Genomic DNA, 15,545 nt, shown 5'->3' with positions numbered 1-15,545 from the left:
TTAACTTAGTCTCTGTCGTTTAAACAATTGACTTGATTTTGTATTTCCCTCCCAGAAAGGAGGAATTTTTTTTTAGAGCATTTAAAGAAAAATTCTGGTTAATATGTGTACTAAGAGAGAGGAGGCATGAAGAGTAGTTAATAAAGTCAATATGTTTAACCATGGAATGAAGAAAATGATTTTTTGGGAGAGTCGTGCACACCCTTATTTCCTATAATGCATCCGACAAAACTCAACCGATTAACGATGAACGTGGAGTTTATTGAAACAATAAACTTTAATACTCTGCACAAATATTTATAAAGATGCACTCCCATACAGCATTTTGCGGGCACGAAAGAAATGAACTCACTTTGGCTACTAGAATTATGTCCTAAATAGATTAGGAAACCATAATTGTTGCTAACTATTTTTTATCATTTTGATTTATTCAAAATTTATTTTTAAAAGTTTTATAAAAAATTTCTTCATTTTTTTCGTTGTTATTGTATTCTCGCTTAAAGGTATTTGGCATAGGATCTCAAGCACAGGAAAGATTCAAGAGAGAGAGAAAATATCTGTGAGATCTCTCAATGTGAGAGAAATTGATAGAATGAATATATTGAATTATAAAGACTATACAAAAGTCTATTTATAGCATATCAGAAAGGAAACTAAACTAGGCTAACTAATTCAGTTACAGACTCAAAACAAACTGAACAGAATTGAAAACTAACTTAACAATTACTATATGTTATCATCCCCCCGCAAGCTCAAGGCTGGAAGAGGTGGAAAGCTTGAGCTTGGAACAAAAATTGAGAAAATTAGGCCTGGAGACAGCCTTGGTGAAGCCATCTGCTATCTGATCCACTGAAGGTATATGATGAACAGTGAGGTGTTTTGCCATAACCTTTTCGCGAACAAAATAGAGATCCAGTTCAAAATGCTTTGTTCTGGAATGAAAAAGGGGATTTGCTGCCAGTTGCACTGCACTAAGGTTATCACAATAAACTGTAGGTGTGCCTGGAGTGGAGATAAGCAACTCAGACAATAAAGATTTGAGCCAAGCAAGTTCAGCAATGGTGGCTGCAAGACATCTATACTCAGCCTCAGTACTTGAGCGACTTACCACAGCTTGCTTTTTGCAGGACCAATTAATTAAATTGTTACCAAGAAAGATACAGTAACCAGATGTGGACCTACGGTCATCAATATCAGATCCCCAGTCACTGTCACAATAGGCTGAGATGTGAAAGTGAGGAGAAGGAGAAATGGTAAGTCCTAGAGAACTTGTGCCATGTAGATACCGTAAAATTCGTTTAACTGCCTTCCAATGAGTGTCAAGAGGAGCATGCATGAACTGACATACCTTGTTGACAGAGAAGGATATGTCAGGTCTAGTTACTGTAGCATATTGTAAGGCTCCAACTATGGACCGATAGAGAGAGGGATCATGAAAGGCAGTGCCATCTCTAGAAGATAGTTTTATACTTGAAGACATAGGAGTTGGCATTGGTTTGCAATCATTCATGTTTGCCTTTTTGAGTAAGTCAGCAATATACTTTGCTTGACTGAGATGCAGTGTACCTGAGGAGTCTTTTTGTGCTTCAATACCAAGAAAATAGTGAAGCTGGCCTAAATCCTTGAGAGCAAAGGCTGAGTTGAGATTAGTAATGAGTGATGTAATGGCAGTAGGTGAGGAGCCAGTGATGAGGATGTCATCTACATAGACCAAAACATAGATGGTTGCTGTGGATGTGATTTTGATGAAGAGTGATGAGTCACACTTTGTAGAGGCAAATCCTAGGTGACCCAAAGTGAAACTGAGTTTCTCAAACCAAGCACGAGGGGCTTGTTTGAGACCATAAAGTGCCTTGGTGAGGCGGCAAATAGTTGTTTTATCACCTGTAGTAAAGCCTGGAGGCTGCTGCATATAAACAGTCTCATGAAGGTCTCCATTTAAGAAAGCATTATTCACATCCAATTGGTGAATTGGCCACTGCCGAGAGAGAGCTATTGTGAGGATAATTCTGACAGTAGCAGGTTTAACCACAGGGCTGAAGGTTTCTGCATAGTCTAGACCTTCTCTTTGATGAAAACCTTTAGCTACTAGGCGAGCTTTATGCTTGGAGATAGACCCATCTGGATTGTATTTGGTCCTGAACACCCATTTACATCCAATGGGGGTGCAGTCTGATGGCAGAGGTACAAGCTGCCAGGTATTATTTCTTTGAAGTGCTTCATATTCATCTTTCATGGCCTGCAGCCATTGAGGTTGAGTCATAGCCTTTGCAACTGAGGTAGGTTCAACAGAAGCAGTGAAGGCCTTGGGTTTAAAGACACCAGTCTTGGCTCTAGTGAGCATATGATGATTATTGTAGGTTGAGAGGTAGGTGTTGTAGCAGGTAAAAGAGACTCTGATGTCTCACCAATAGATAACCTGCAAGAACTGTTAGAAATAGGAAAAACAGAATCTGTAGTGACCTCAGCACATGTAGTGGGTATGGATGTGAGTTGAGAGGAAGGTGAGATAGTTACTTTAGGAATTATAGGTACATGTGATGGTTCAGAAGAAGAAGACACAGTATTTTTGGTGACTGTTTGGGTAAAGGGAAACATAAATTCATCAAAAACAACATTTCTTGCAACAAATATTTTACCTTCAGGTGAGAGGCATTTGTAACCCTTATGGTTGGGACTGTAGCCAAGGAATGTGCATTGGATTGAGCGAAAATCAAGTTTGTGTTTATTGTAGGGCCTTAGGTGAGGGTAACAAGCACAACCAAAGGTTCTCAGAAGTGTGTAATCAGGTTCCTTTTGAAGCAGTATGGCATAAGGAGAGGTATTGTGCAATGTAGGTGTAGGAAGCCTATTGATGATATAGGTTGTTGTGAGAAATGCATCTTCCCAATATTGTTGAGGGAGAGAGGAAGCAGCAAGGAGAGATAGGCCAGTTTCAACTATGTGCCTGTGTTTTCTCTCAGGGGTACCATTTTGTTGATGAGTGTATGGACACGTGAGTCTATGAACTATGCCATTTTGTTGGAGGTAGTTATCAAAGGCTAGATATTCTTTTGCATTATCGGTTTGGATAGATTTGACTTTAGTGTTGAATTGCAATTCAGCTATAGTTTTGAATGCAACAAAAACAGGAAGAGCTTGACTCTTTGTAGATATAGGATATAACCAAGTAAATTTACTGAAAGCATCAACAAAGACAATGTAATATCTAGAGCCAGTGGTGCTAGTAATGGGAGCAGGACCCCATATATCAGAAAATATTAATTCCAGAGGTTTTGTATAAACATGAGTTGAAGCTGGAAAGGGCAATTGATGCATTTTACCCATACAACAAGCACAGCAGGTAAAAGGAGTTTTATTATTTTGGAATGAAATATTACAATGATTCAATACACTTTTTACAGTGCTGAATGAAGCATGACCTAAACGTGCATGCCATAAGGACAACTTGCTATCTATTTTGCAAGTGACAGAATCAACCACTGTGGAGTGGGATACATTTTTATTTTGAACAGAAACAGCAGTAAAGGCAGTATGAGTTGGGATTTTGACACCCTCAAATGCATAGAGACCATTCTTAAGTGTTCCTTGAAGAAGGATCTCCTTGCTTGCCTGAGATTTAACAACACAATGATTAGGATGAAATTCAAAAAATACATTGTGATCTTTAGCAAACTGCGAGACACTTAGAAGAATTTTTGAAAGATCAGGAACATGTAGAAGATTAGGTAAAGTAAAGGATAATGAGTTGGATGGTGAGTGTAAAATAGTGTGACCACTGTGCTTTATTTTCATACAAGATCCATTGCCTATTTGAACAGATTCTTGACCTTTATAATTTGTTTTGGATAAGAGATTACCAGCACTAGGAGTGAGATGATTGGTTGCGCCTGAGTCAGGGTACCAAGCTTGGTCAAATACAGAGAAGTAGTCAGTTGTATTTTCAGTTGGAGTATCTTGCTCAGCAGATCCAGTCATAGCAACATTAGCTTGAATCTGTGAGTTCTGAGGAGTAAACTTGTCATTCTTGACTTGCTCAGTGGGATTTGGATAGTCCTGGTTATACCTGTGATAGCAATTCCAGGCAATGTGACCTGGCTTGCCACATACTTGACAGTACAGTCTGCCATTGAAATTGTTTGAGCGAGCTCCTCGGTTCTGTCTTCCTCTTTGGGAAAAACCACCACCACGATTGAAGTAGGAAGAACCTCCACGGTTAAAACCTTGAGCATTAGGTTTTCTAAATTGCATTTGTGCAACATGAGCTTGCAAGACAGTTAGCTCAGTCTTGGATCGCTTTTCAATTCTTTCTTCTTGAGCCATTAACAGAGCCTCCATTTCTGTTACTGTGTATGGATCGGTTCTTGATGTGACTGAGACTACGAAAGGATCATAGTCCTCATTCAAGCCATCAAGAATGGCATCAATATGATCTTCAGAGCTCACAGAAGATCCAGTGGCAGCAAGAGAGTCCACGATTTTCTTGATCTTGAGTAGGTAACCAGAAATTGGTCCATCTTTCTTTGTTGATTTCAGCTGTTGTTTGAGCTGTTTGATTTTTGCACGCGTTTGTGACGCAAAAAATTCCTCTAGTTTCTCCCAGATCTGAGAGGAGGAGGTGCATCCTACCATTCTGGTGTAGAGAGCTTCAGACATGGAGGAAAGTAACCAGGACATGAGTAGTTGATCTTGTTGCTGCCATAGCGACTCAGATTCATCAAGATCTGAGCTTGGAGGTGCATCAAGAAGTTGTTGAAGTTTGAATCCTCGAATAGTTGCAAGAGCCTGTTGTTTCCATGGTAGGAAATTCGTTTCATCAAGTTTGAACGAAACAGGGTTGGAGAAGGTGTGTAGAGTGGGAGCGGAAGCAGAGGTTGCCATGGATCGATGGCGATGATACCATAAAGGTATTTGGCACAAGATCTCAAGCACAGGGAAGATTCAAGAGAGAGAGAGAAAATATCTGTGAGATCTCTCAATATGAGAGAAATTGATAGAATGAATATATTGAATTATAAAGACTATACAAAAGTCTATTTATAGCATATCAGAAAGGAAACTAAACTAAGCTAACTAATTCAGTTACAGACTCAAAACAAACTGAACAGAATTGAAAACTAACTAACAATTACTATATGTTATCATCGCTATTGCCTGCATTTTCTTCCCAATCTATGATGTTAAGTTGGGGATTGTATTTTACTAAATTAACTGCTGGCCTGACAATCGCATGCTTTGTTTACCATGGCCAGGCAACAATAGAATAATAACGTTGTCAGGCCTACACGATTCGTGTGTCTATCATTTCAAAAGATTCCCTTTGAAACGGGTTTAGACTTTAGACTACAATATTCAACAGTCATGGTCAACGGATTAAACCCTAAACCTCCCATCAGCCTTACACAAGATACTATAAAGGGTCAATAAGATTGAATTTATTCATACCTTAAATTATCAAAATAATCTTGTACAAACAAAAAAATCAAAATAATAACTATAGTCTCCTTATAACCCAAAATTCTCAAGTGTCAAATCATGCTTACACGAGGAAATAACGAATAAATTTATAACCTACTAATTAAGCCATAAGTTATAAGGTCCAGAAATATTGATTTGGATTATTCCATTTCATGAAGGGAAAAATATTTATCTTTTTAAAAGACACAACTTATATCATTTTACTCTCATAAAGAGGTGAGATTTATACTCTCTTTTTTTTTGTCAACTCTCTCCTCATTTATCTATCTTTCTCTCTCTCTTAATATGACATAATTTTACCTCTTTAAAATGACACACATTTTTCCCTTAATCACAAAAGTATCGAAAATTGGGTTGAAAATGTAAATGTGTGAGGCGCAAAATAGGAACCACCGCAATGGCATGTGTAACGTTAGCTATGTTGTACCGTCTTGCCTTATACAGGGTTTCCATATCATATTCGAGTTTCAATCAAGTTATTTGTTTGTTTTATATCTAATAAAAGGGAATTATATATCTACTATCGCTGGAAATCTTTCTCCTCATGCAACAGACACACACATGTGGGCCATCATATTTTTCTTACAAATATATTAAAAAAGGTTTTTATAAGAGTTATGTTGTAGAAAAAATGATTGTGTAATGTTATAGAAATTCGTTTTGCGTGCCGTAATTTTTTTTTCTTCAAAAAATGTGGACCCCACAAAATGTTGTGTGTGTAAGAAAATTTGTTGTGTCATATTAAATGACAAATATAAATCCCATTAAAAAAATAAAAGGACGTGACTTTTTATGTCTCACAACCGGAGAATAGACTAATAAAATACCTTAATTTATCTTAAATCGAGAAAATACTAATATAGAAACATATTTAAAAATAGTTCAATATGAATAATTTGCTAAGCAAATGTGCAGAGTTATTAAATTATATTTGAATTTATACAAAAATCTTTGACGTGATCGATAATGCATAAGTCCAAAAACAAATTAAATGGTAAAACTTTCGTATTATAAACTGATGTTTATATGTGCGCGACCTCGTGTTCGGTTAAAATGAATGCCCGTGTGTTTGGTCATTAGTCTTGTTATGGTGTAGTGGATTTCATCTTTCTTTCTTTTTTTTCGATACCTGTGGAAATTGATCTCGCTTTTTTTTTTGGGGGTAAAATTGATCTCGCTTTTTAATACAAGTATCTACGAGACTATGACACTAGCTTTGAACTTTTTTTGTAATTTTTATTTCAAACTCTTCAAACAAGCAAGCAAGTGACGGAAGAAAAGTTACCGAAACTTAGAATTCAACGTTTAAAGGTAATATGTGAAATAGGTCCCCAAAAGCCAAACACATGTGCCCCATTCTTTGCGAATAGGTTTAGTATAAAAGTAAACGTCACATAGATCTTCATCCTAAACCATGAATTTGACTGTCTCTAGCGGAGGACATGTTTCGACTCTATTGGTTTTTGGCCATCGATGCACCACGTAACCACTCCTCGGTACAAAAATTATGACCGTCCATCAACTTCGATCCCAAAGGAAAGTAATTACAATTAACACAGCAAAAATATAAGGGTTCAGATATAAATAAATGAGAACATACGTTAACATTTTATTAGAAGTCATTTGCAAGGTGCACGCATGCTCCCAACTTATTTTACCTTTGTGTGCATTGTAGACGCTCCTCATTATATAAATGAGAGTTGTTTATGTAAAATAATAAAAAAATTGAATTCAACCATGAATCGAATCGAACCGTCCCGTCCTTTAAAATAATCGATTTTTAAAAATCAGTTCATGAACCGAATCGGTTTTTAAAGAACTGGTTCATGAACCGAACCGATTTTTAGAACCAGTTTAAGAACCAAACCATTTTGAATCGAACCGTTTTTGAACCGAACCGAACCGTTTTTGAACCGAACCAAATTGATTTTTATAACTTTATTTTTAAATTTTAATTTTTTTCTTTTCAAAAGAGGTCGACCCGAACCGTTTCCAAACCGGTTCCAAACCGAACCGTTTCTTACCGAACTGAACTACTTTCGAACCGAACCAGTTTTGAACCGAACCGAACCTTTTCCAAACCAAATCATTTAAACCAATTCGGTTCAGTTTTTCAAAAAAATCAGTTTAGTTCGACCCATACACATTCCGATTGCTTTAGTTCTGGAATTTCTCTGCTTATGGCTTTCCCACTTTTATTATTTTTATAATTGTACTATATATTCAGATACGTGGTGATAAGGGTCTTATCCTCGAGAGTTAATTTGGTTGATCTAGAAGGACTGTGGGATGGAGCACAAGCATTGGAGATCCTTGTTATCCAATTCCAACTTTAGTGTTTGGTTTGGGAGAAATTTTTTGAATACTAGAGAAATGTAATTGATAGGAAAATGGTTGAAAAGTGAGTTTGGTAGGAAAATGTAAAAAAAGCTGTTTGGTTCGGCAAAAGTTTACCGGGAAAATTGGGTTAAATTTTCTGAGTGTATATTTGGTTGAAGATAGAATTTGATGGAAAAATTGTTTGAAATTACAAAACTATCCTTATTTAAAAAAACCTGTTGTTTTATTACAAAATACGAACCACAATAAAATGGAGGAGGAATATATTTGTCACCCCATTATCCACCTTTTTCAGATATCAGATTTCCTCACACAATTCCACCCGTTGAAAGGTAATCTCCAACAATGCTAAAATCTGATTTTTACACTTCCTCTTGCATTGCAGGGCAAGTGGGATTGATGGCAAACTTTAACAAAAATTCCCAACCAAACGTTGATAACTCACATTCCCACCATCACTTAGCCAGTAAAGTTTTTCCTTCTCCCCAACCAAAGACACTTGTTGCTCGGAATCATTCATGTCTCTGCCTAAGAAGTTCTTGGGTTCAATGCATGGTACTCACTTTTAGGGAAATATTTTTGGGTATGGAAGATTTCCAAAGTAATACAAGGTTCTTTAGTTGCAGGATAGGATGTAGCGCGAAATTTCTAATATACTACCATAATACTTACATGCACCCAATAAAAACATATAATATCTTAATTGACATTTTTTCTGAAAATAAAATAAAAATTATATCTATATATTCTTGAAAATACATAGTCTGTAATTTTATTTTGAATCAGAATTCACTACTCAGTAGAACGGTAATATCAAAGATATTCTCAATGTAACGGGGTTGTATGATGTCAAATCATTTTAGATGGAGGTATTCGATACCTTATCCACGAAAAATTCTTCTTTAATTACATTGATATCTCTCCCTTATTTGCAAGTAATTTTATGCGCCAAATTTAAAATTTACAAATGCCTTTAATTACGAAACACAGATAATAACGAAAAATTATAAAAAAAATGCAACGGTTAAAATGTAAAACATAGCATAAATAATAATAAGATATTAGTATATTAAATAAAAAATTATTCTCTTAAGATTACTTAAATTTTTAATCTATTTTCTTAAAAAGTGACATTATTTTTTTAATTTACTTTTTTTTTGGTAAACTAATTTACTTTTTTAAAATGTTAAATTTAAATTTCTAAATTACTTTCTTACAATTACTTTTTTTCTTCAATATTTATTTTTAATTTAATTTTTTTTATATTTATTTGAACTTAAATATACCCTTCTATTGCACAAATTAAATAATAGTTAGTGATATAAAAAATTATTAAAAAAGAGAAAAAAAAATCTAAGAGGTCAGTTTTATTGTGAATGACTATTTGATGCATAGATAAATACATGTTGATAAACTCAAATTTAGTTATATCAATTACTTAGATTTGGACTAATTATAATAGAGTTGTATGAGAAGCTAGGGTTGAGTTGGACAGCACTTACCACGATTAAAATAGAAGAGAGAATAAATGAATTGCAAAATACTCCCCTCCCCCGAGTCTGATTTATAGAAAAAGTTGATCTTTACTCTTTATGAAAAAGAAGAGTCAAATTGTCAATAATCGAATCTTCTCTCACGTGATCTCTTAATTTCCCACACATCTATGTCTTGTCGTCCATGCACAATGATTGCTCCCCCCTTTTCATCTTTTATTTATTTTATAATATTTTTCTGTATAAATAACTAATTTCTGCATATAACTTATGAATTAGATCAATCTTTACAATACAAAAATAAAATTTCACTGTTTAATGGACATATTCATGCATTGCTTATTCCATAAAATGTAAAATATAAACCCTCAAACTGAATCGTGTGTAATTATCCCCTGAATATATAAAAGTGACAAATTGTTCCAATTTTTTTTTGGTCTCATTTTACAATAAAGTTTAAAATGGATTAATTAATATAAGGAGAGTCTAAAAAAGAATTAGGTTTATTTGTCTCCTCTGCAAGCTGTGTTTAGTCATCAGAGGTGTAATGACAAGAGAACGCACACTGCTTCTATCTGTTGAGAATAGTCGACAAGATTTGCATATTCCAAAAGAGTGTTTTAATAGAAAAATCCATATCTTGTAAGAGCCTCTTGCATATTTGCACATTGTATAAGGTATGTTTTATATGGTTTATTATCCACAATGAGGATCCGGTTGTGTAGTTAATTTACATGTTCCTTATATTTTATTTGTATCTCTTTTATGAAAAAATATGTTATGAAAGAATCATGTAAAGCTTTATAAATCATTGCTCTTAATTTCTTGTCTAGATTTGAGTGTGGGATGGGATCAAATCTACCCCTATCTTATTTTGAGTATACGATGGGATGGGGTTTAACCACGGGTGTTTCACTGGTATGGAGTTTATATTATTAAAAATAACGAAATTGGTATTCGGTGGAACGAAATTACGGTTTGGGGTCTTTTAGTGCCGTCGGGGGTTCCCATCGACTCTAAATGACACCCCACCCTCCCCGCGGCACGTTTGTATGATGTTATTTTTTTTTTCCCCTGATGTTGTGCCGCTACCACCCCCATCGGCACTCAATTTATAATATTTTATGAGTGCCGCACATCCCCCCAACGGAACTTGTATTATTTTTGTATTTTTATATTTTAAATGCCGCCTAACCCCCCATCGAAACTGCTATATTTTTTTTTATATTTCTATTTTTAGAGTGCCGCTCAACCCCTTTGTGGAACTCTCACAGCAGGCCAAGTGGCACATCCCCTTCTGTCTGAGCCCCACCTTATCTTATTTCACCTCTTGTCTCGCTTTCATTTAGTAAACATCCAGATCTAAACTATCTCTATTTTTTGCCATTTGCAGCTCCTCCTTGGAAACGTTTTGCAGAGCACAAAGTGTTGAAAGCTCTTCTTACAAAGGAAAACCACCGTAAAGCAAGTAAGAATGAACGTCAGTTTTATTAATTAAAATTATTTAACTATTTTTACTTATTTGAGTTAGATATTTGACACAATATTTAGAATATAGTGGTGTTTTAATTTTTTTTAATATAATACAGTGGTGTTTTGTATTTTTTTTAATATAATACATTAGTAGTTTTTTTTTTAATATATTACATTAGTAGTTTTTTTAATTTAATACATGTAGCATGTAAATACCTACATACGACCCATCCGAGCAGCGCCAAGAAAGCCAGCACGACATAAATAAGGAACAATGGGCTCTGGAATAACATCCAACCCTGCCAATCGTCCACTTCTGACATTTAGAGATTTATAATCCTCTTCCTCCGTCCAGACAACCTCTGACCGGTGTATAGATTGCATGCATAATATCGAATTGAAGCGAGGACCGGGATGAAGATGTCTCTCATATGAATCATCAAATGCCATCACTGTGGGTGAGGTCTGTTATTTAAAACTGAATGCAAATTGTGAATGTTAAAAGTCACTAAATTATTTAAAACAGAATGCAAATTGGAAATATCTTTGAAGTTAAGTAAAAATACTAATTTACAAAAACACAATGTTGAAGCCTACTTGTTTCTTCCACACCAGATGCTTCAAAATCCATCAAAAAAGGATTCTATTTGTGAATATTTTCATCTACTAAATTCATTAAAAGTTTTAGTTTATGAAAACTTCAGTGACCAATCAATTATTTTTGTTATAGATAAATAGCATCAATTTAGCATTTAAATTAGGAAAAGATGAATTAATGTTACAAAAATGTATAGCACTAAGTCAGATGAATCAGTCATGACTCATAGCAAGATGACTTTAATTTATAATAGAAAATGACATTAATTTAGCCATTTGTTCCTATGATTTGAGCACAGAAAAACGACTTTGATGCCACCTTTCATTACTGAGACTAAATTAATGTCACATATCTTTTATGACCAAAATTATGTTGGCTCAATATTAAAAAAACTAAATATAAAAATACTCTAAAATATATTAATCAATATCTGGCTCGAGTTTATATTTAGATTATCAACATGAACAAATAATTAGAATAATAATTAAAAATAAATACCAGTATGTTTGATGGCTAGAATGCTATTCAGAGATCAATCATATGTTTCATTAGATAAAAACAATTACCCCCCACATTAATCCCAGCAAGCTTAATATCCCAACCAACCAAGCTTATTAAATAAAAAATACAGCACATATTAAGAGGAAAATTAGATACAACAAAAAAATATAAACATGTTCCACAATCTTTGCAACTGTCACGGGAAATGGGATGCTCTCAAACAAACTGAGACCTTTTTATGGTATTCCTCCAGTCCACAGCAATGCAATTGTCCCCATTTTTATACCAATTTTCACATAATCTGCATTTCATTTAAGGAATCATTTCCTTCACTACAGGTGTATTTTTATTTTATTTCCCCCTTTTCAATCAGCATTAATACAGTAGTTACAATCATTTTATTTAAAATCTGCTCTATTACCATACCAGATGCGCTAATTGGGCAAAACAAGCAAGGATTTTTTTTTGTTGGAAAATACAATCAACCATTTCAAACGCATAACAGCAGCAAGAAAACGCGTACCTGTGAATCTGTGATAGAGACCACTACTCTGCTTTTGAAGTCAAAAACGCTTTTCTTGTAAACCCAAATCCGAGGTGATAGAGGATCTGGTGGTTGACGGCGAATGTGGCTCCGATGAACAATGGTTCCGACCAACGATGGCGGAGCGGTGGTGGAATGAACGAAGTTGTACAGAGGCACCAACAGATCGGAGGAGAACCTTGTCAATGGTGTCTCTGTGATGATGAAATCAACCTGTAAGTGTTCTTCTTGTTCTACACACAGCTCGCCGACAAGGACAAATTGGGGGACAACGTTCTTCTCGATCTCCTCCTGCTCGCCGACCACAACACACAGCTCGCCGACAATGACAAATTGGGGGACAACGTTCTTCTCGATCTCCTCCTGCTCGCCGACCACAAATTGGGGAAAACGTTCTTCTCGTTCTACAAGTGTTTCGTTTATTTCGCAATTGTTCACAGAACGGATACAAATTTTAGGTTTGCAAAAATTAAAATAAGTGCCGTAACGGGGGATGGGCGGCACTTACATAGTAAAAATATAAATATTATATTAGTGCCGTATGGGGGGGTGGGCGGCACTTATTTAATTAAAATAACGTATTTGAGTGCCGTGGGGGAGGATGGGCGGCACTGTCTAACGAGAAATAAAAAAAAAAAATTCACATTACTGCCGCGGGGCTCTCTGGGCGTAATTTAGATACGATGGCAGTCCCCCGCGGCATTTACTGACCCCAAAACGTAATTACTCCCACCCACGTACCAATTTCGTACATTTAAATGGGAAGAGTCCCAAACTGGTGAAAGAGCCGTTTAACCACCCTTGTGTTGTGTTAAGTCAGGATCTACCGATTCTACTCGGCTAGGATGGTAGACCGCCCAAAAACCGAAGTCATCATATATGGTTGATTTCCCTATAGGAAAATATTAGACAAAACGATAAAATCAAATTAATATGACAAAAGAAATCCAAATAAATGGGATGTATTCTGGAGATGAACATTAATAAGTTGTAAAGGTGCTGAATCCCTGTGGTTCTTTGCTATAGAGAGTTATTTATAGATGAAATGCACTAACTAGCACTTAGAGAAGTTATGCACATAATGAGTGGTCATACGTAGTGAAAGAAAGTTAAGGAAAAATGATGGAATGATATGCTTCATGTAGTGGGGATGAGAAGTTGGAACCACCTAAGTAGTCCATAACAGGATGAATTTCATACAAGTGAAATGTCTTACATAGCACACAATAATAGAAAAACACAAATTTGATTGTAAATTGAGTTAAAATTCACCAATCAGACCCTACCTATATATAGATATAAATATTAAGCAAAAAACACAATCTCACCTGAACAATACACACAAGTTAATATCACAATCACTTGGACATATATAAACATCATCCACCCCCCATGACCACTAATCTAAAATCAAAACAACACATGCAGCTAAATGAAAAGAGAAAAAAAAAAAAAAATTACTCTGTAAGAGTTGAATCAGTAATACACAAACAGTGACACTCAAGACTCAACACAGCAGCAGGGTGCCCTGCCCGAAGGAAGGGCATGCAGGGGTTTGTTTTGTTGGCGGTAGATTCCTACATGTCCTTAACTTCGAAAACGTTCTTGTTCTTGACCACTATGTCGTACATGTGCATGGGCTTTAACTTGTTGAAATCCATTGGGAGTGAGATGAGGTGCACGGTGGAGCGTTTGTGGAACTGAAGCAGTTCAGGGTCATCATAATAGCGTTCCCACCCAAGTGAGTTCAGCTTGCGCTCTAGTACCGCATAAGAGGTTATGACCTCATTGCTTGCTGTGTGAACCAGCACCTTGCGCCTTGAACTCGACCCTTGCCTGCTGCTTCCATCCTCAGCTCCAGGGTTCTCCACCCTCCTCACCACACCGTCCCTGAAAAGCCACACCCCTGACATTCTTGACAACAGAACAACAACAACAACAACAACAACAAGTGTGTGTTTAGGACTTTGGCGGGTTTGTGACCTTGCTTAGAAATGTGTGATGCGAGCTTGGGAAGGAAGAATAGCGTATGTAATGTATATATATAGGTGAAATGAGGATGAGATAGTTTCACAATTGAATTATATTATATCAATGTTACGAGTATCTATACAGGATATATTATTCTACGCATCTTTATTGTATGCATATTTTGTCTATCAATTTCCAACATCATTATATCAGAATCTCAACTAACCTTACCATTTCTCTTTCCTTTTAAGATTATGCTTTAACGATATTGGAGATTAGTAGACAAGTAGGCATAAAAAAAAGATAGATAAAATAATCTATCCCTCTTATATATACGGGGAAGAATGGGAGATATATACTCTAGAGGGATGTTTGGATGTGAATACAGCTAAGGTGGTACCCAGCCAGGAAGAGTCCAAATAAGCTAAAGATGCATTTTTTGAAACAGGGTGTTCGGGGAAGGAGTGGGGACCTGGACTGCGCATCATTTCTTCATGATCGATTTGGGAGAATCTTCATTTGCGTAGTCAAGCATTGTAACCCCACAACTAGAGAATCTTTATTTTGTTTGGTGGAAAAAGTGTTCTTCTAGAAAACAGTAGAAAAAATTACGAGTTTGTAGATATATACATATATACAGTGTGCATGACAGTCACTAGTTGCTTACTAATTACCAACTATATAATGGGCTGATTAAAAAATAATCTTACGTAAAGGAGTAAATGGAAATGTGTTATACACAGCAAATCAAGCTCCTTAATTAGCCAGTTGCATGGAAAAGGAGGGATATATTTAACTTCAATAAAATTGTTTCATGAAGGGGTGACGAAAAATATGAGAGGAAAAGGGGTGTGTGTGTGAGTATTATAATTTCGACTTGAATGGTCGTGGATTAAATTTCTTTATTTAGCAGAAAGGAGGATGCTCGTTGCTCAGTAGGCTTGGATGAATAATATGGCCTTTTGCAAAGTTTTCATATGGTTTGTGGGGGAGGATTAAGAAGTGCATAGTGGGGGTGGGGACCAAAGATGAAAGAATTGCTTTCATATAATTCTGGTCGTCGACGTTGGTAGGAAATAACATTGTTAATTTGCATTGGGACACACAAGTGTATGGGAGGAGGCTTTCCAAACATTTGTTTTTGTTT

General features: G+C 35.8%; 1 protein-coding gene across 2 annotated transcripts; it reads right to left on the bottom strand.

The window, feature by feature from the left end:
- Positions 1 to 11,012: 11,012 nt before the first annotated feature.
- On the bottom strand, positions 11,013 to 15,545 carry LOC133294509 (flowering-promoting factor 1-like protein 3). 2 transcript variants are annotated; one of them, XM_061493192.1, is made up of 3 exons: positions 13,889 to 14,425; positions 12,407 to 13,319; positions 11,013 to 11,262 (listed from the first exon to the last, which is right to left on the bottom strand). In XM_061493192.1, exon 1 carries the CDS (start codon positions 14,338 to 14,340, stop codon positions 14,005 to 14,007), a length of 336 nt encoding a protein of 111 aa, XP_061349176.1. In that variant the 5' UTR covers positions 14,341 to 14,425; the 3' UTR covers positions 11,013 to 11,262; positions 12,407 to 13,319; positions 13,889 to 14,004. The 2 variants fall into 2 exon arrangements, with proteins under 2 accessions (XP_061349176.1, XP_061349177.1); XM_061493193.1 differs by lacking the exons at positions 11,013 to 11,262; positions 12,407 to 13,319 and adding an exon at positions 15,532 to 15,545 and having other exon boundaries at positions 13,340 to 14,341.

Source organism: Gastrolobium bilobum, unplaced genomic scaffold (assembly GCF_033153095.1).
Source record: "Gastrolobium bilobum isolate Gb01-03AN ecotype WA unplaced genomic scaffold, APGP_CSIRO_Gbil_v1 utg5188, whole genome shotgun sequence".
NCBI classification, from domain to species: Eukaryota; Viridiplantae; Streptophyta; class Magnoliopsida; order Fabales; family Fabaceae; genus Gastrolobium; species Gastrolobium bilobum.
The sequence above is the reverse complement of the archived record's forward strand: the minus strand, read 5'-3'. Positions and strand labels throughout refer to the sequence as shown.